The 15634-nt window shown below is 39.8% G+C and overlaps 1 protein-coding gene across 9 annotated transcripts in view; it reads left to right on the forward strand.

Annotated features, from left to right (window-relative positions):
- TANC2 (tetratricopeptide repeat, ankyrin repeat and coiled-coil containing 2) overlaps positions 1 to 15634 on the forward strand; it is a 364118-nt gene that overhangs the window by 93178 nt on the left and 255306 nt on the right. For 6 of the 9 annotated variants that reach the window (XM_075562035.1, XM_075562040.1, XM_075562042.1 and 3 more), the window contains exon 3: positions 12488 to 12559. The exons of the other annotated variants lie outside the window; for them this stretch is intronic. In XM_075562035.1, coding sequence (XP_075418150.1) covers positions 12488 to 12559 — 72 coding nt within the window. The remainder of the gene's footprint in view (positions 1 to 12487; positions 12560 to 15634) is intronic. 9 annotated transcript variants of the gene reach the window in all.

The raw sequence follows: 15634 nt of genomic DNA on the forward strand, positions 1-15634 counted from the left end.
TAACTGTAGAATTTCCCATCCAAAAATATGGAGGCCAGAAGGTTATGATAAAAATGGGCAGAAGAAATACATAAGAATTTATGAAAGGTCAATGAACACATTAACTTTATTATTAACAAGGGAAATTAAAATTAAAACAGAAATCAAATACCAATTCACATCAAATTAGTAAAAATTGAAAAGTTTAATAACGGAAGTATAGAGAAATAGAAATGATCATTCACTTTTTATGGTCATATAAATTGATGTGACTTCAGAGAAATGTGTTGCTCTTATAAAATTGTTAAGTGATTCTACTAGGTTTTTGTTTTTTTCTAAAAAATTATTTTGACTGGAGACAGTGTAGGAATTGCGCCTGATCTGATCCCATCACACCGCGGCAAAACACGCCTTTCTTCTTTTTGTGCATGTTACTATCTATCTCCGCAGGTCTGTATAAATAATATAGCCTAGATGAACCATCTGGAGGAGAAAACAATGGGACTGACGATTCTGGGAGGACATGGGAGAAGGGGAGATGGGAAAGGATATGGTGTTAACAAACCCAGGGACAAAGGAACAATAAGTGATCCAAATCGGTGGTCAGGAGGGTGTAGGAGGCCTGGTAGGGCAGGATCAAGGGTAATGTAACCAAGAGAAATTACTGAAACCCAAATGAAGACTGAGCATGATAGTGGGACAAGAAGAAAGCAAAAGGAAATAGAGGAAAGAATTAGGAAGCAAAGGGCATTTGTAGAGGTCTAAATAAAGGCATGTGCATATGTAAATATATTTATATATGAGGATAGGGAAATAGATCTATGTGTATATATTTATAGGTTTTGTATTAAGGTAGCAGATAAACATTGGGCCTCCACTCAAGTACTCCCTCAATGCAAGAACACTTTGTTCTAATAAATTGGCATTCCAAGATGCTCAGCTTCCCGACATGATCACTGAAGACAAAGCGGGTGCATAAGCAAATGTGGTGAAGAAAGCTGATGGTGCCTGGCTATCAAAATATACAGCATCTAGAGTCTTAAAGACTTGAAGATAAACAAGAGGCCATATAGCTCAGGAGCAATAAAGCCCTCATGGAAGAAGCACACCAGCCTGTGTAATCACGAGGTTACCGAGGAGATCAGTTATCAGACATCAAAGAACAAAAAAATCATATCATTGTGTGCTCATCTCCCTGATGCTATCGCTGATGACAAATGGGTACATAAGCAAATGTGGTGAAGAAAGCTGATGGAGCCTGGCTATCAAAAGATAGTGTCTCGCGAAGGCCTGCAGCGGGTGTTGATGCGATGTGAGTTCCGTCCAGTGCTCTGAATGTCAAAGTGAAGAGATTCAATGAAGCGCGGGTAAACGGCGAGAGTAACTATGACTGTTAAGATAGCCAAATGCCTCGTCATCTAATTAGTGACGCGCATGAATGGATGAAGGAGATTCCCACTGTCCCTACCTACTATCCAGCGAAACCACTGCCAAGGGAACAGGCTTGGTGGAATCAGCAGGGAAAGAAGACCCTGTTGAGCTTGACTCTAGTCTGGCACGGTGAAGAGACATGAGAGAGAAAAAAAAAAAGATAGTGTCTGGGGTCTTAAAGGCTTGAAGGTAAACAAGCGGCCTTCTAGGTTAGAAGCAATAAAGCCCACATGGAAGAAGCACACCAGCATGTGTGATCGCCAGTTGTCAAAGGAATCAGGTATCAGGCATCAGAGAACAAAAAAATCAAACCATTGTGAATGAGGGGGAATGCAGATTGGGGACCTAAGACCCATCTGTAGGCAACTGGACATCCTCTTACAGAAGCGTCGCAGGGGAAGAGACGAGCCAGTAAGTGTGCAATGTAGCAATGATGAAACTTACAACTTCCCTCTAGTTCCTAAATGCTTCCTTCCTGCCTTCCCCCCCTCCCCACACACAATCATGATTCCAATTCTGCCTTACAAATCTGGCTAAACCAGAGGATGTACAGTGGTACAGATAGGAACTGGAAACACAGAGGGAATCCAGAGTGGATGATCTCTTCAAGACCAGTGATGAGAGTGGCAGTACTGGGAGGGTGGAGGGAGGGTTGGATGGAAAGGGGGAACTGATTATAAGGATCTACATATAACCTCCTCCCTGGAAAAGTGGGTGAAGGGAAGCATCGGACAGTGTAAGATATGACAAAATAATTTATAAATTATCAAGGGTTCATGAGGGAGGGGGAGCAGGAAGAGAGGGGGGAAAATGAGCTGATGCCAGGCGCTTAAGTGGAGACCAAATGTTTTGAGAATGATGAGGACAATGAATGTACAAATGTGCTTTATACAGTTGATGTATGTATGGATTGGGATAAGAGTTGTATAAGCCCCTAATAAAATGATTTTTAAAATATGAGAAAATGTTAATTTATAAATTATCAAGGGTTCATGGTGTGGGGGAGTGGGGAGGGAGGGGGGAAATGAGGAGGCTTGGTTGGAGAGCATATGTTTGAGAATGATGATGGCAACAAATGTACAGATGTGCTTTACACAATTGATATATTTTGGATTGTGATAAGAGTTGTATGAGCCTCCAATAAAATGATTTTAAAAAGTATTTTGTTGTGCTATTGGTGAAAGTGTACTTAGCAAACTAGGTCGTCATTTAACAATTTCTTTGCATATTATTCAGTGAAATTGGTTGTATAACTCCCACTCTGTCAATGTTCTCATGATCTCTTCTGATTGTTTTGTTTTCATTAATCTAACTTTCCTGCTTCTTCCCCTCCCTCTCAACCTTCTCATCTTTGCTTTAGAGTGGATGTTACCTTTTGGTCTATAGATGACTAAAATTTTTCTTTTTAATTAAAAGAACACAGTACTCATGAATGACATTATCTTATGAACCAATCTATTATTTAGCTTGGTGGTAGATGACTTTCGGAGTAGTTTCAGTTAAAAATTTAGAGGGCAATAAACTTGGGATTCTTCTAAGTATCTACTTAATTCAGAAAGTCTGGTATTTTTTACAAAAGGATTTTATTTTTGTTTTACACTTTTATCCTATTCTGTCCATGACCATTTATTGTAACATTTATTGACAGAATTGGTTGTAATGGTAACTAGGCACCATATCATTCTTCTGGCCTATAAAATTGGAAACTAACTACCTGTCCACCAATAAGAGGAGTGATAAATTGAGATGTGTTCATCAATGGAATATCATTTCAGTTAAAATGAGCAGTCCATATGGAGCCACACAGATACAGGGCACAAAACAATCCCTACATGAGTATGAGAAAATGTCAAATTATAGAGTGATAGGAATAATATTATTCGACTGATGTAATATAAACATTTATTAAAATATAAACTCTCTCAACTCTTTTATGGGTGGATTCCAAATTATAACAACCTAACAGGACAAAGTATAACTGCTTCTGTGGATTTCCAAGATTATAACTCTATAGGACTAGAAAGTCTTGTCTTTCTCCCATGAAGAGACTGGTAGTTTTGAACTGCTGACCTTGCAGTTAGCAGCTCAATGCATTATCCACTAAGCCACCAAGGCTATGAAAGTAAAAACATGGAAGAGGTGTTAATATACTAATTTAGGATAGGGGTTACTTTGATCCTCCTGTAGGGTTGCTATGAGACAGAATTGACTCATTGGCTTTGAATTTGGTGTAGTTTTGGCTTACTTTTGTTCAGGAATGGAGAAGAAAAATTGCATTGGAGAATAGTCTAAAAAAAGATGAATTCTATAATTGACAATATTGTATTATTTTCAAACAAATTAATAAAACCTGGAAAATCTTAACATTTGTTATTGTTTGACAGTTGCTACAGAAGTGTATGCTGTTTTTCTTGCATTATGTATATTGTACATTTATGTGTTAAGATAATTACAAACATTCAAGACAAAATTTATCAACTCTGGCAGTACTGACATATCTACCAGATAAATTTTCTTGTCCTGGAAGTTGTGGGAAATTTAGCAGCGTTCTCAATAGATGCTAACTACTTCTCAGGTGTGACAACCAAAAATGTCTCCAGACATTCCTAGGTGTCCCAGATTTGAACCTTGTTGAAAATCACCTATTTGGGTATTACAAATTGCTGTCAAATATATTAGTTAATTGGGACTTTATAACAACATTTACAGGGAGATTCTGTTGACATATATAAGAAAACTGAAGCTCAAGAGAAGTTTCATAAAGAGGAGTGGACATGAAACTAAAAATCAGGTTGTTTTGTTTCCAGGGATTTAAAAAAATTCATTTTAAAATAGATTTATTGATATGAAAGTCACATATCATATACTTCCATAGTTGCTTTTAAGAAGTTATATATATACACACACACACACAGACATACACAGGGGGTAACCCCCAAAATGGATTTTTTTCAAAGCTATGTATTTAAATTTTTTTTACAAAACAACCTCATCACCTTCAAATACACTCTCCATTACACTTAATACATTTGTCAAATATACAATATACAATATACAATTCCAACTCATAAGTTGCATGGAGCAAGGTCAGGCAAGTCAGATGTGTGGGCAAGAGAGACATACTGGTTTTTGCCAAAATCTGGTGCATTTTGGCTGTGTGAGCAGGTGCATTGTCGTGGTGGTAAAACCAGTCCTCCACTTGCCACAAATCCAGCCTTTTTGTTGCACACTATTACACAATCTTTTCAGAACCTCTAGAAAGCTTGATTAACAGTATGACCCAATGGAACGAACTCCAAATGCACTACCCTCCTCGCATCAAAAAAACAAATGAGCATCGTCGTGATCGTTGATTTCACTTGAGCTCTTTGGGGGTGAAGTGATGATGGTGTCTTTCACTGACCTGATTGATGTTTGCTTTCAGGTCATAAGAACAGCACCATGTCTCCTCATCAGTAATGACCTTGACAAAAAAAGTCTGGATCTCTTAGGAGATGTTCTTCCAAAGCATGGCACATTTCCACTTGATGCTCTTTTTCCTGATTAGTCAGAACCTGAGGCCCAAATTTTGTAATGACCCTTGTCATTCCCAAATCTTCCATTAAAATTTGCTGAACCAAGCTCCACAGTAGTCCAGATTACTTAGCCATCTCTTCAATAGTCTGTTGTCGGTCTTCAAGCACAATTGAATGAATTTTGTTGAGCACGGTGCAAAAATTTTGTCAACATTTTTGTTCATTTGGGAAGTTGACAGTATCCAGAATGAGATTTGTCTTTAATTGACATTTCTTCTTTTTTGAAACAAAACCACTTGTATGCTTGAATTTTTTCTATAACGCTGTCCTTGTAAGCTGTGTTCAACATCACAACAGTTTCTGTCATATTTTTCCTGAACAGGAAACAAAATTTCACAGCCACACAGTATTCTTTTAAATCAGCCATCGTAAAAAATTAGGTTCAAGCAAAATTGCTTTTATGAAAAAATTCACTGCGACCAGAGAGAACCTTCCCAGGTGATGCCACTGTGTGCACTAACTCAGAGAGAGTTGCTGAATGCTCAGCTAGCAGGAAAAAATGTGTACTATGAAAGCTCTGCCTAGCAGAGCTTTTTCCCATTGTGGGTGGGGAGGTACTCCCATGTATATATCATCATACCAGCTCTAGTCTTCCTTCCCCCTTCCCACATTTATTATTTGCTACCCAATTTTCCTGCCCCTTCCACCCCTCATATCCATTTTAAACCATTACATCAGTTACTGTATCCATCTACTCTTGTGCTTCATAAATTAGGAAACCTAACAGAAACAATAAAAAAATGAAACAGAAAGGAAAAAATAATATAAAACTAAAGGGGGGAAAAGATCACCAATAACATACCGTATGTACTCATGTATAAGCCTTATTTTTCAGCACAAAAAAATGTAATGAAAAACGGGTTCGGTTTATACACGGATCAGTGGTACCCCAGTGAGATATAACATCTCGCGGGTGATTGCCCTTCCTATGTTGTTCATTCAAAGCCCTGCTGACACTGCAGGGCTTTGAATGTTTGTTTACTCACATCTAACCAATCAGAGCTGTCCCATGACGTGGACAGCTCCAGTTCGCAGAAGCACCAATAGTGATTCACTCATGCAGGCAGCTGAACTGGTAAGGATGCATCTGTGGCTGCGCTCTGTCTCTCCCCTCTGGTCTCTGTGTTAATTCACATCCTGCATTTCCCACCCTAGGCTTATACTCAAGTCAATCAGTGTTTCTGGTTTCCCAGATAATAATTAGGTACCTTGGCTTATACTCGGGTCGGCTTATATTCGAGTATATACTATATTTTTTTAAAGCCAGAGGAAAAAATTTGTGTGGAATAAGCAAGAAATATTTAAACCTAAAACAGATTCAGGTTGGCTCAAGCGGAAGATCAACTGACCAAGTGTTATACTGTAATTTGATCCACCACGATCAAGTTTACAATAATCTTGTCTGATAGCAAAGCTGTTCATGTCCTTTGTGGCCTGAGGGGATCTGTCAGAGACTTAAGCTGACTGGATACTCTGTGGGTGGATTTGGGGCTCCAACTGTCCTCCACAGCCGTCTACAAACTGAGTGTTCACAATTTAAGCTCCAATACTCTCCCCTTCATCATATTTGGATTTTGCTATTGTCATCACACAGGGTGGTTTTATTCCTTGTGGACAGTTGATGGCTCACTCGGATGGCTGCTCGTTTAAATACAATACTTTAAGACCCCAGACACTATTAAAATTCAGGTCATCTTATGCCCATTTTTTTTCTGTACTGCACTCCACTGGTTTGTGCTATTGCAGTTGATGTTCTTGTGTGTATACACAAGCCTATCTATACCAACACATTTCCTAGTTCCCATAAGATGTAAAAGTAGAATACATATTAGATACAAGTATTTTTTTGTCTCTCAAAGATATATTGTTTGAGATTGCCTTTGGCAATTTTTATGACATACCACGTGGCTTTCTTTCATTCTTTACTCGAGTAAATGAGGCATCAGTAGAAAATTGCGATGCACTGCTAACATTTCCTTATTCACTCACATGGGTTGTTTATGAAAAAATAGTTGTATGTGGAAATTTGATTTATAAATAAATTTTAATGTTTCAAAATCCAAATTTGGTTTCAAACTGAAGTCAAATTCCAACTAGGACTTTGAATTGGCTAAATTATACTTTGAACCCCTACTGAGAGTTTGTATTTCTATCCCTGAGATACTGAACCCAAATGTACATATTAATAAAATCCCTAGGTGATAGTTATATATACATGATGTTTAATACAGATTCTGATACAGTATATCTGGGGTGGAAATGCAAATTCTCATCAAGGTGTCTAACCAGAATGAACCTGTTCAAAGCTAACAATCAAACTATAGAAATAGTTTACACATTACATTTTCATGAAATGAAGGAGTAGCATTGCTCCATAATGATATGAGGAGCTCTGCTGATCCCCTAGGTTCCACATTGGCCTGCTAACGAAAGGTTCAGGAGTTCAAATTCAATAGCTGCTCTACAGTGAAATATGAGGCTGTCCCCAAAATGGTAGTTCTGAGGAAGTTTTTAAGGAATTGCCAGATTATTTTCCAGAATGGCTGTTACCAGTTTCTATTACTTTCTAGCAGAATGTAAGGGCACCAAATTCTCTACATCCTTGCCAATACTTTTTATTTTCTGACTTTTTTATTCTGACTAGCAATGAATATAAAGTGGTACTTCAGCCAATGATGTCAGGCATTTCCTGTGCTTATTGGACATTTGAAAAGTTTCCTTAGAGAAATGTCTATTCAGGTCCTACACCCACTCCTTAATTGTATTATTTTTGTTGAGTTTTTAGAGTTTTTTATATATATTTTTAATACAAGTTTCATACATACATGATTTACAAAATATCTTCTGTTATATATGTTGTCTTTTCATTTTCCTGATAGACTCCAGTTAATCTATTTCTTTTTTTGTTGCCTATGATTTTGGCTGAAGATATCTGTGAATCTTTTGTCAAATCCAAGATCATAAAAATTTACCCTAGGTTTTCTTCTAAATTTTTAGCCCTTATATTTAAGTCTTTGACCCATTTTGGGTTAATTTTTTTTAACATTTATTAGGGGCTCATACAACTCTTATCACAATCCATACATATACATACATCAATTGTATAAAGCACATCTGTACATTCTTTGCCCTAATCATTTTCAAAGCATTTGTTCTCCACTTAAGCCCTTTGCATCAAGTCCTCTTTTTTGTCCCCTCCCTCCCTACGCCCCCCTCCCTCATGAGCCCTTGATAATCCACAGATTGTTATTTTGTCATATCTTGCTCTATCCGGAGTCTCCCTTCCCCCCCCTTCTCTGCCGTCCATCTCCCAAGGAGGAGGTCACACGTGGATCCTTGTTATCAGTTCCCCCTTTCCAACCCACTCACCCTCCACTCTGCCAGCATCGCCCCTCCCACCCCTGGTCCTGAAGGTATCGTCTACCCTGGATTCCCTGTGCCTCCAGCTCCCATATGCACCAGTGTACAACCTCTGCCCTATCCAGTCCTGCAAGGTAGAATTCGGATCATGGTAGTTGGGGGGAGGAAGCATCCAGGATCTGGGGGAAAGCTGTGTTCTTCATGGGTACTACATCGTACCCTGACTGACCCATCTCCTCTCCTAAACCCCTCTATGAGGGGATCTCCAGTGGCCGACACTTGGGCCTTGGGTCTCCACTCTGCACTTCCCCCTTCATTCACTATGGTATACACACACACACACACACACACACACACACACACACACACACACACACATATATATATATTCTTTTTTTGCATAATGCCTTATACCTGGTCCTTTTGGCACCTCGTGATCACACCGGCTGGTGTGCTTCTTCCATGTGGGCTTTATTGCTTCTGAGCTAGATGGCCGCTTGTTCACCTTCAAGCCTTTAAGACCCCAGACACTATCTCTTTCGATAGTCGGGCACCATCAGCTTTCTTCGCCACATTTGTTTATGCACCCGTTGGTCTTCGGCAATCGTATCATGGAAGTGTGCAGCCAATGATATGATTTTTTGTTCTTTGATGCCTGATAACTGATCCCTTCGGAACCATGCGATCACACAGGCTGGTGTGTTCTTCCATGTGGGCTTTGTTGCTACTGAGCTAGATGGCCGCTTGTTTATCTTCAAACCTTTAAGACCCCAGTCACTATTATCTTTTGATAGCCGGACACCATCAGCTTTCTTCACCATGTTTACTTGTTCACCCACTTTGGCTTCAGCAGTTGTGTCGGGAGAGGATACTCTAGGAATTATTTGAGGTACTTTAGGCAAATGAACAGCTAGAGTTCACTTAGACAATACTATAAATCAAAGTTTCTAATGTGGAATTTTGTGTATTACCTTTATGGAGTTGATAACATTTATTTAGGCAAACTTGTACATGTAAGGGAGATAGGGAAGGCAAATACTTTCACTTTCTTTGAAGTCTCAGAGGGAATGGAAACCATTTTAAAATACTGGTTTATATAGGTACTGGGAAAACTCCACGGAGGTCATATCTCCTCTGGTTTCTCTATTATCATGAGGCAGAAGTCAGACATGCTTCCACCCTCCATCTTTTTTTACCTCCACCAGCTTTCCCTCCCATGGCACTCTAATTCTGTGCTTGCTTTGATAATCCGTTGTGGCCACACAGAACTCATGGTCAAACTCAAAATTATGGGGGTTTATTAGAGAATTTAATAGGTTACCACAAGTCAAGATTAGTAAATAGTAAGGATACAGTCATTGGTCTACAGCAACACTTCTCTTAAGCCAACAGCTAAGCCTCTGCAGTCCTCAGCCTCTCAGTCATGTGACCTTTGCCTCCTTAGACCAAGAAACCTGCTTGTTGCTTTAACATTCCCATTGCTCTTCTGTTCTGTCTCTTTGTCTTGCCCTCTGGTCTTAGCTTGGCTCCTTTGCTCTATCCCGTAGTCTTCATGCCACATTTTAAAAAAATCATTTTATTGGGGGCTCGTACAATTCATATCACAATCCATACATACTCCAATTGTGTCAAGAACATATGTACATTTGTTGCCATCATCATTCTCAAAACATTTGCCTCTACTTGAGCCCTTAATACCAGCTGCTCATTTTTCCCCTCCCTCCCCACACCCTCGTCCCTCATGAACCCTTCATAATTCATAAATTATTTTGTCATATGTTACACTGTCTGACGTCTCCCCCGCCCTCTTCTCTACTGTCCATCCCCCAGGGAGGAAGCTATGTGTAGATTCTTATGATCGGTTCCCCCTTTCCACCCCACATTCCCTCCACACTCCAGGCATCGCCACTCTCACCACTGGTCCTGAAGGAGTCATCTGTCCTCGATTCCCTGTGTTTCCAGTTGCTATCTGTACCAGTGTTCATCCTCTGGTCTACTAGATTTGTGAAGTAGAATTGGGATCATGATATTGGGGGGGTGGGCGGGGAAGGAAGCATTTAAGAACTAGAGGAAAGCTATATGTTTCATCATTGCTACCCTGTACCCTGACTGGTTCATCTCCTCCCCACAACCCTTCAGTGAGGGGGTGTCCAGTGCCTACCAATGGGCTTTGAGTCTCCACTCTGCACTGACCCACATTTACGATATGATTTTAAAAAATCATTTATTAGTGTCTTATACAACTCTTTTTACAATCCATACATTACATACATCATTTGTGTCCAGCACATTTGTACATATGTTGCCATCATCATTCTCAAAACGCCCACTCTCCACCTGAGCCCCTGGCACCAGCTCCTTATTTTCCCTTTCCCCAGAACCCTTGATAATTTATAAATAATTATTATTTTATCCTATCTTATACCATCTGATATCTCCCTCACCCGGTTCTCCACTGTCCGTCCTCCAGGGAGGAGGTTACATGTAGACCTTGTCATTTGTTTCCCGTTTCTCCCTCACCCTCCCTTTACCTTCCCAATATCGCCACTCTTACCACTGTTCCTGAGGGGCTCATCTGCCCTGGATTCCCCGTATTTCCAGCTCCCATCCATGCCAGTGTACTTCTCCCGGTCCAGCTGGTCATGAAAGGTAGAATTGGTATCATGATAGTGTGTGGTGGTGGTGCGGGACAGAGGAAGCATCCAAGAACTAGAGGAAAATTGTCTCATCGTTGCCACACTATACTCTGACTGGTTCGTCACCTCCCAACAGCCCTTCTGCAAGGGGATGTCCAGTTTCCCCCAGATGGGCCCTGGGTCCCCACTCTGCCCTCCCCTTCATTCACAATGCTATGATTTTTGTTTTGTTTTGTTTTTTGGTCTTTGATGCCTGATACCTGATCCCTTAGATGCCTTGTCATCTCACAGGCTGGTGTGCATTTTCCATGTGGGCTTTGTTGTTTTTCAGTTAGATGGCCCCTTGTATCTTCCAGCCTATGGGACCCCAGATTCTATATATTTTGACAACTAGCACCATCAGCTATCTTCACCGGTGCTTGCCCTCGCACCCGCTTTGTCTTCAGCATTCGCGTCGGAGTAGGCTTCTGCCTTGTGGGTTTTGTTGTTTCTTAGCTAAATGGCCACCTGATTGTCTTCAAGCCTTTAGGACCCCTGTACAGTGATATGATTTTTTTTCTTTGATGTATGCCATACTTTTGGATACTGCTGGTCTCTGCCTTTGCCACTCTAGACAGAGATCTTAATTTGTTCTTCTGATGGTCCTGGGGTTACTCTGTGTGTCAGAGATGGTTCTTATACACAATGGAATGCATTTGAGAGAGATATGGGTTTTATCTTTCAGCAGACTGTACCCCCCAAGGAAACAAAGGGAGTAATTATGTACACATCTTCTACTAAAGTCAAGACTTTAACCCACCTAATCTTTTTCATTAACATAATAGAGAATTCCCTTCAAAATGAGATTGTAGCCACAGGTCTGGATTCCAGAATTACAGCATTTCATGAATTATGGCTAGAAGTACTGTATTAATTGATTACATATCAGGTGTACTTCTCAAGTATTTTCAGTGATCGAGATGGTAAGAAATGAAAACATATTTTAGATATTGTAGGACCTATTGGCTGCTGCTTCCATCTTTATTAAACCAGAAAATCATTACTTTTTGGATATCACGTAAAACAAATTCTGACTCATAGCAACCTTATAGGAGAGAGTAGAGCTGCCCCTGTGGTTTCCAAGACTGTCAATCTTTACAGGAGTACAAAACCTTATCTTGCTCTTGCACAACAGCAGGTACTTTGAGACAGCTGACTGTGCAATTGGCAACCACATATGTAACCCCTACACCACCTGGGCTCTTTTTAAGAGATACAAATATCATCCAGACCCATTGCTGTCAAGTTAATTCCAACTCTTAGTGACCCTATAGGACAGAGTAGAATTACCCCATAGGATTTCCAAGGCTGTAAATCTTTAAGAGAAAGCTACCTTTCTCCCTCAGAGCTGCTGGTAGGTTTGATCCGCAGAGCTTTAGATTAGCAGTCAAGTGCTTTAGACCACTATATCACTAGGGAAGATAATACATCAGTCTCCTTACTCATGATTTTTTTATTTTTATGCAGATGGAGGGAGCGAGGAACCACCGGATCGAAGACAGTCAAGTGTAGACTCTCGCCAAAGCCGCTCTGGGCAAGGTGAATTCCCATAAAATTTATTATTAAAAATAAAAAGCTTGATATTATTTTCTAGTACTTAATTTAAGGCCCAGAATTTTCACTGAGATCAGTTTAAACATTACAGTTTCTCATTTAGGGTTTAAATGACACAATCTAAAAGCTAATTTAATAAAGATAAAAACAAAAACAGCCATTGAGTAAATTCAGAATTATAATGACCTTATATATATAATTTCTCAGACTTTGCCAGAGGATAAAAGCTGATCTCACCAGTTGTTTTTAAAGTGCTATTAAAGTTGTGTAATATTGGAGTATTACCATATGTTATATGACAACATGGATGGGACTATTCAAAACAAAACATGTTTAAACATATAGATAGGTTCTCTCGGTAATATACTTAGATTTTTGTTAGGGTGTCTTCAAAAAGGAAATCCAATGAAAACAGTGACTTCCAAGTAGCTCTTATAGGCCAGTTAAATTCAAGGCAGAGATAAATCCTCTCAAAAAGTTATAGAAAACTGTATTTGAAGATATCCAAATGGTAATCTTGATAGATTTTTTCAAAAGACACAGGATGATCATGAGGTAGAAGTTTTAAGAAAATTGAAAACTGCATTGGTGAGAAAATAGCCAGAGAAGTTACCTTCTTTGCCCTATCACAACAATACACCTGCTTATACTTGGAGGGTAGCAAAGGCTGTCCTATGAGAATTTTGTTGGGAAGCGTTCCCCCATCCACCTTACAGCTCTGATCTTGCCCCTTCTGGCATCTTTTTGTTCCCCAAACTCAAGAACACTGTAAAAGGATCACAATTTGAGTCCCTCCAGGATGCTAACGCAGCTGTTTGCCATGGTGTAAATCACTAAGTTCCCCAGAGAAGGTTTAGAGAGATGCAAACACCACCTTCAGAAGTGTATAGACCTAGATGGAGGCCATGCCAAGGAACACTAGCTCCACCTTTTGATAATTTTGTTTAATGAAGTTTTTGTAGAAATACTTATTGATTTATCCCATGTCAGGATATCATTTTTGAAATATAACTAAAAGTCAGTTTTTTATACCATCCTAATATATGTTGGAGTATAACTACCCTGTTGTAAATTTTATTTCCCATAAAATGTTTGTTATCTAGAGAAAAAAGGCATTTTTTATCATTTCTATATCATTTTAGGATCTTCTTACTCTTTTCCTATTTGATTTAGAAGGATAGACTTCTAACTGTTTTTATGAACTAGTATTGACAACTTTAAAACTAGGCAACAACATGAATTACTGAAACCTTCAGACACCAGTAAAGGTTGCCATCAGATTGATTTCAGTGACGGGGAACTTCTTTGTGCATCATAGTGGAAGTATGCTCTATGGGGGTTCTCCATGCTGGTCTTTCTGAAGTATGTTATTGCCAGGCCTTTCTTCTGAGGTATCTTTTTGAATGAGACCACTTACACAGCCTAATGTTTACTGTGGGTCTACAGTGGTGGTATACTCTGCAGCTCTGCTCTCAAAGCCTATAGTATGATGTTTAGTGTCAGATCCATACATGCACAGCTCAGAGGTGAGCCCAAGAGTTCAAACACAACTGTACACCTTTTAAAATAATAGATTTATTGACATCTTACACAATCCAGTATTTCTGTTTACATTCAGTTCTCAATTCTGATGTTCAGTTCCCTTGAGAGGAGTTGTACAATCATCAATGCTGTGAGCTCTCTATTGCGCCCCCCCCCCCCAACCTCTTCTCATAACCTCAGGGAGCCGTTACTCCTGTTATTGTTTCTGAAGGGTTGTCTATCTTAATTTTCATGTACTGAACAATCTTACATATACAAATGAGCATTTGTGAATCTAACATGGTTCATGAAGTAAAACAAATACCTTAATAGTAAGGGGAGGAAATAATTAAGTAACTAGAGGATATTTATGTGGTACATCAGTGTGAAACCACACCCTGGATTTATTGTCCATTCCATGTGGTCCTTCTGAGAGGGACTGTCGAATTGCTTTGCAGATGAGCTTTGGGTCTCTTGCATCCACACCCCTTCATATCAAGTTGGTTGTGTGGCAGCTGTGTACATCTTTTGGCTAGAAAGTCTGATATTCCCCTTTTGCACCCCCACTACCACCACCCCGACCCCACCCCCCAACACACAAAAGCATCCTGGAATTGCCTCATACTCTGTGGACCTCAGTTCCTATGTAATCAGAGAAGAGGGCTCTCTTCCCGTTGAGGTTTACAGACCTTCTGACAGCTACTAACACTGCTGTATTACAAATGTTCAGGCTAGTGGGATGGAAGAGAAGGGAGAAAAGGAAACAAAAAAATTAAAAGAACAACAAGTGGGATTTACTCCAGGCTCTCGAATCCATTCAGGTTCCTTCCCTATTCCTTGAATGAAAGGGAGGGTTGCGCTTACTTTTTCTGGCCTTAACCTGGTGCACGCCTCCAGATTTGGGGTTCATGTACAGTCTAGGCCAAGTGATACCTGAAGAGAGGAGAATGGTAAACTTCTCACAATTTCAATATAATTTTGAATTCTGGTCTCTTTCTTCAGTCTAAGCCCTGGTGGCACAGCAGTCAGTTAAATATAGATTGTTAACCACAAGTTCAGCAGTTCAGATTCATTAACCACTTTAAGGGACAGACATGAGGCTGTCTGCTCCTATAAAGATTTACAGTATTAGAAATCTTAGGAGCTCCCTCACTGACCCATAACCCCTACAGGGGACAACACTGGAGACACAGTGTAAGAATTGTACCCGATCTGATCCTGCCAAACTGAGGCAAAACATTAGTGGGGTGCAACAGAACAGCAAGGAAATGGAGCAGCGAGGTCCCCATGGAATGCCAAAGGTGGACTTGGGGGCCAAGGCATGGTGCCCCAACAGACTGGACTGGAAAACACTCGTAAAGACCAACAAACAGTCCTTGAACTAACTACAGCTTTTCTTTCTTGTTGTGTTTTGGGTTTATTTTGTCAATAGTTTATTGTTGTTTTGTTGTATATTGTTGCTTGGTTTTGCTCTGTCTTGTTTTTGTGCATGTTATTATCTCCGCAATTCTGTCTAAATAAGATAGACTGGATGAACAA

Source organism: Tenrec ecaudatus, chromosome 10 (assembly GCF_050624435.1).
Source record: "Tenrec ecaudatus isolate mTenEca1 chromosome 10, mTenEca1.hap1, whole genome shotgun sequence".
Lineage (NCBI taxonomy): Eukaryota > Metazoa > Chordata > Mammalia > Afrosoricida > Tenrecidae > Tenrec > Tenrec ecaudatus.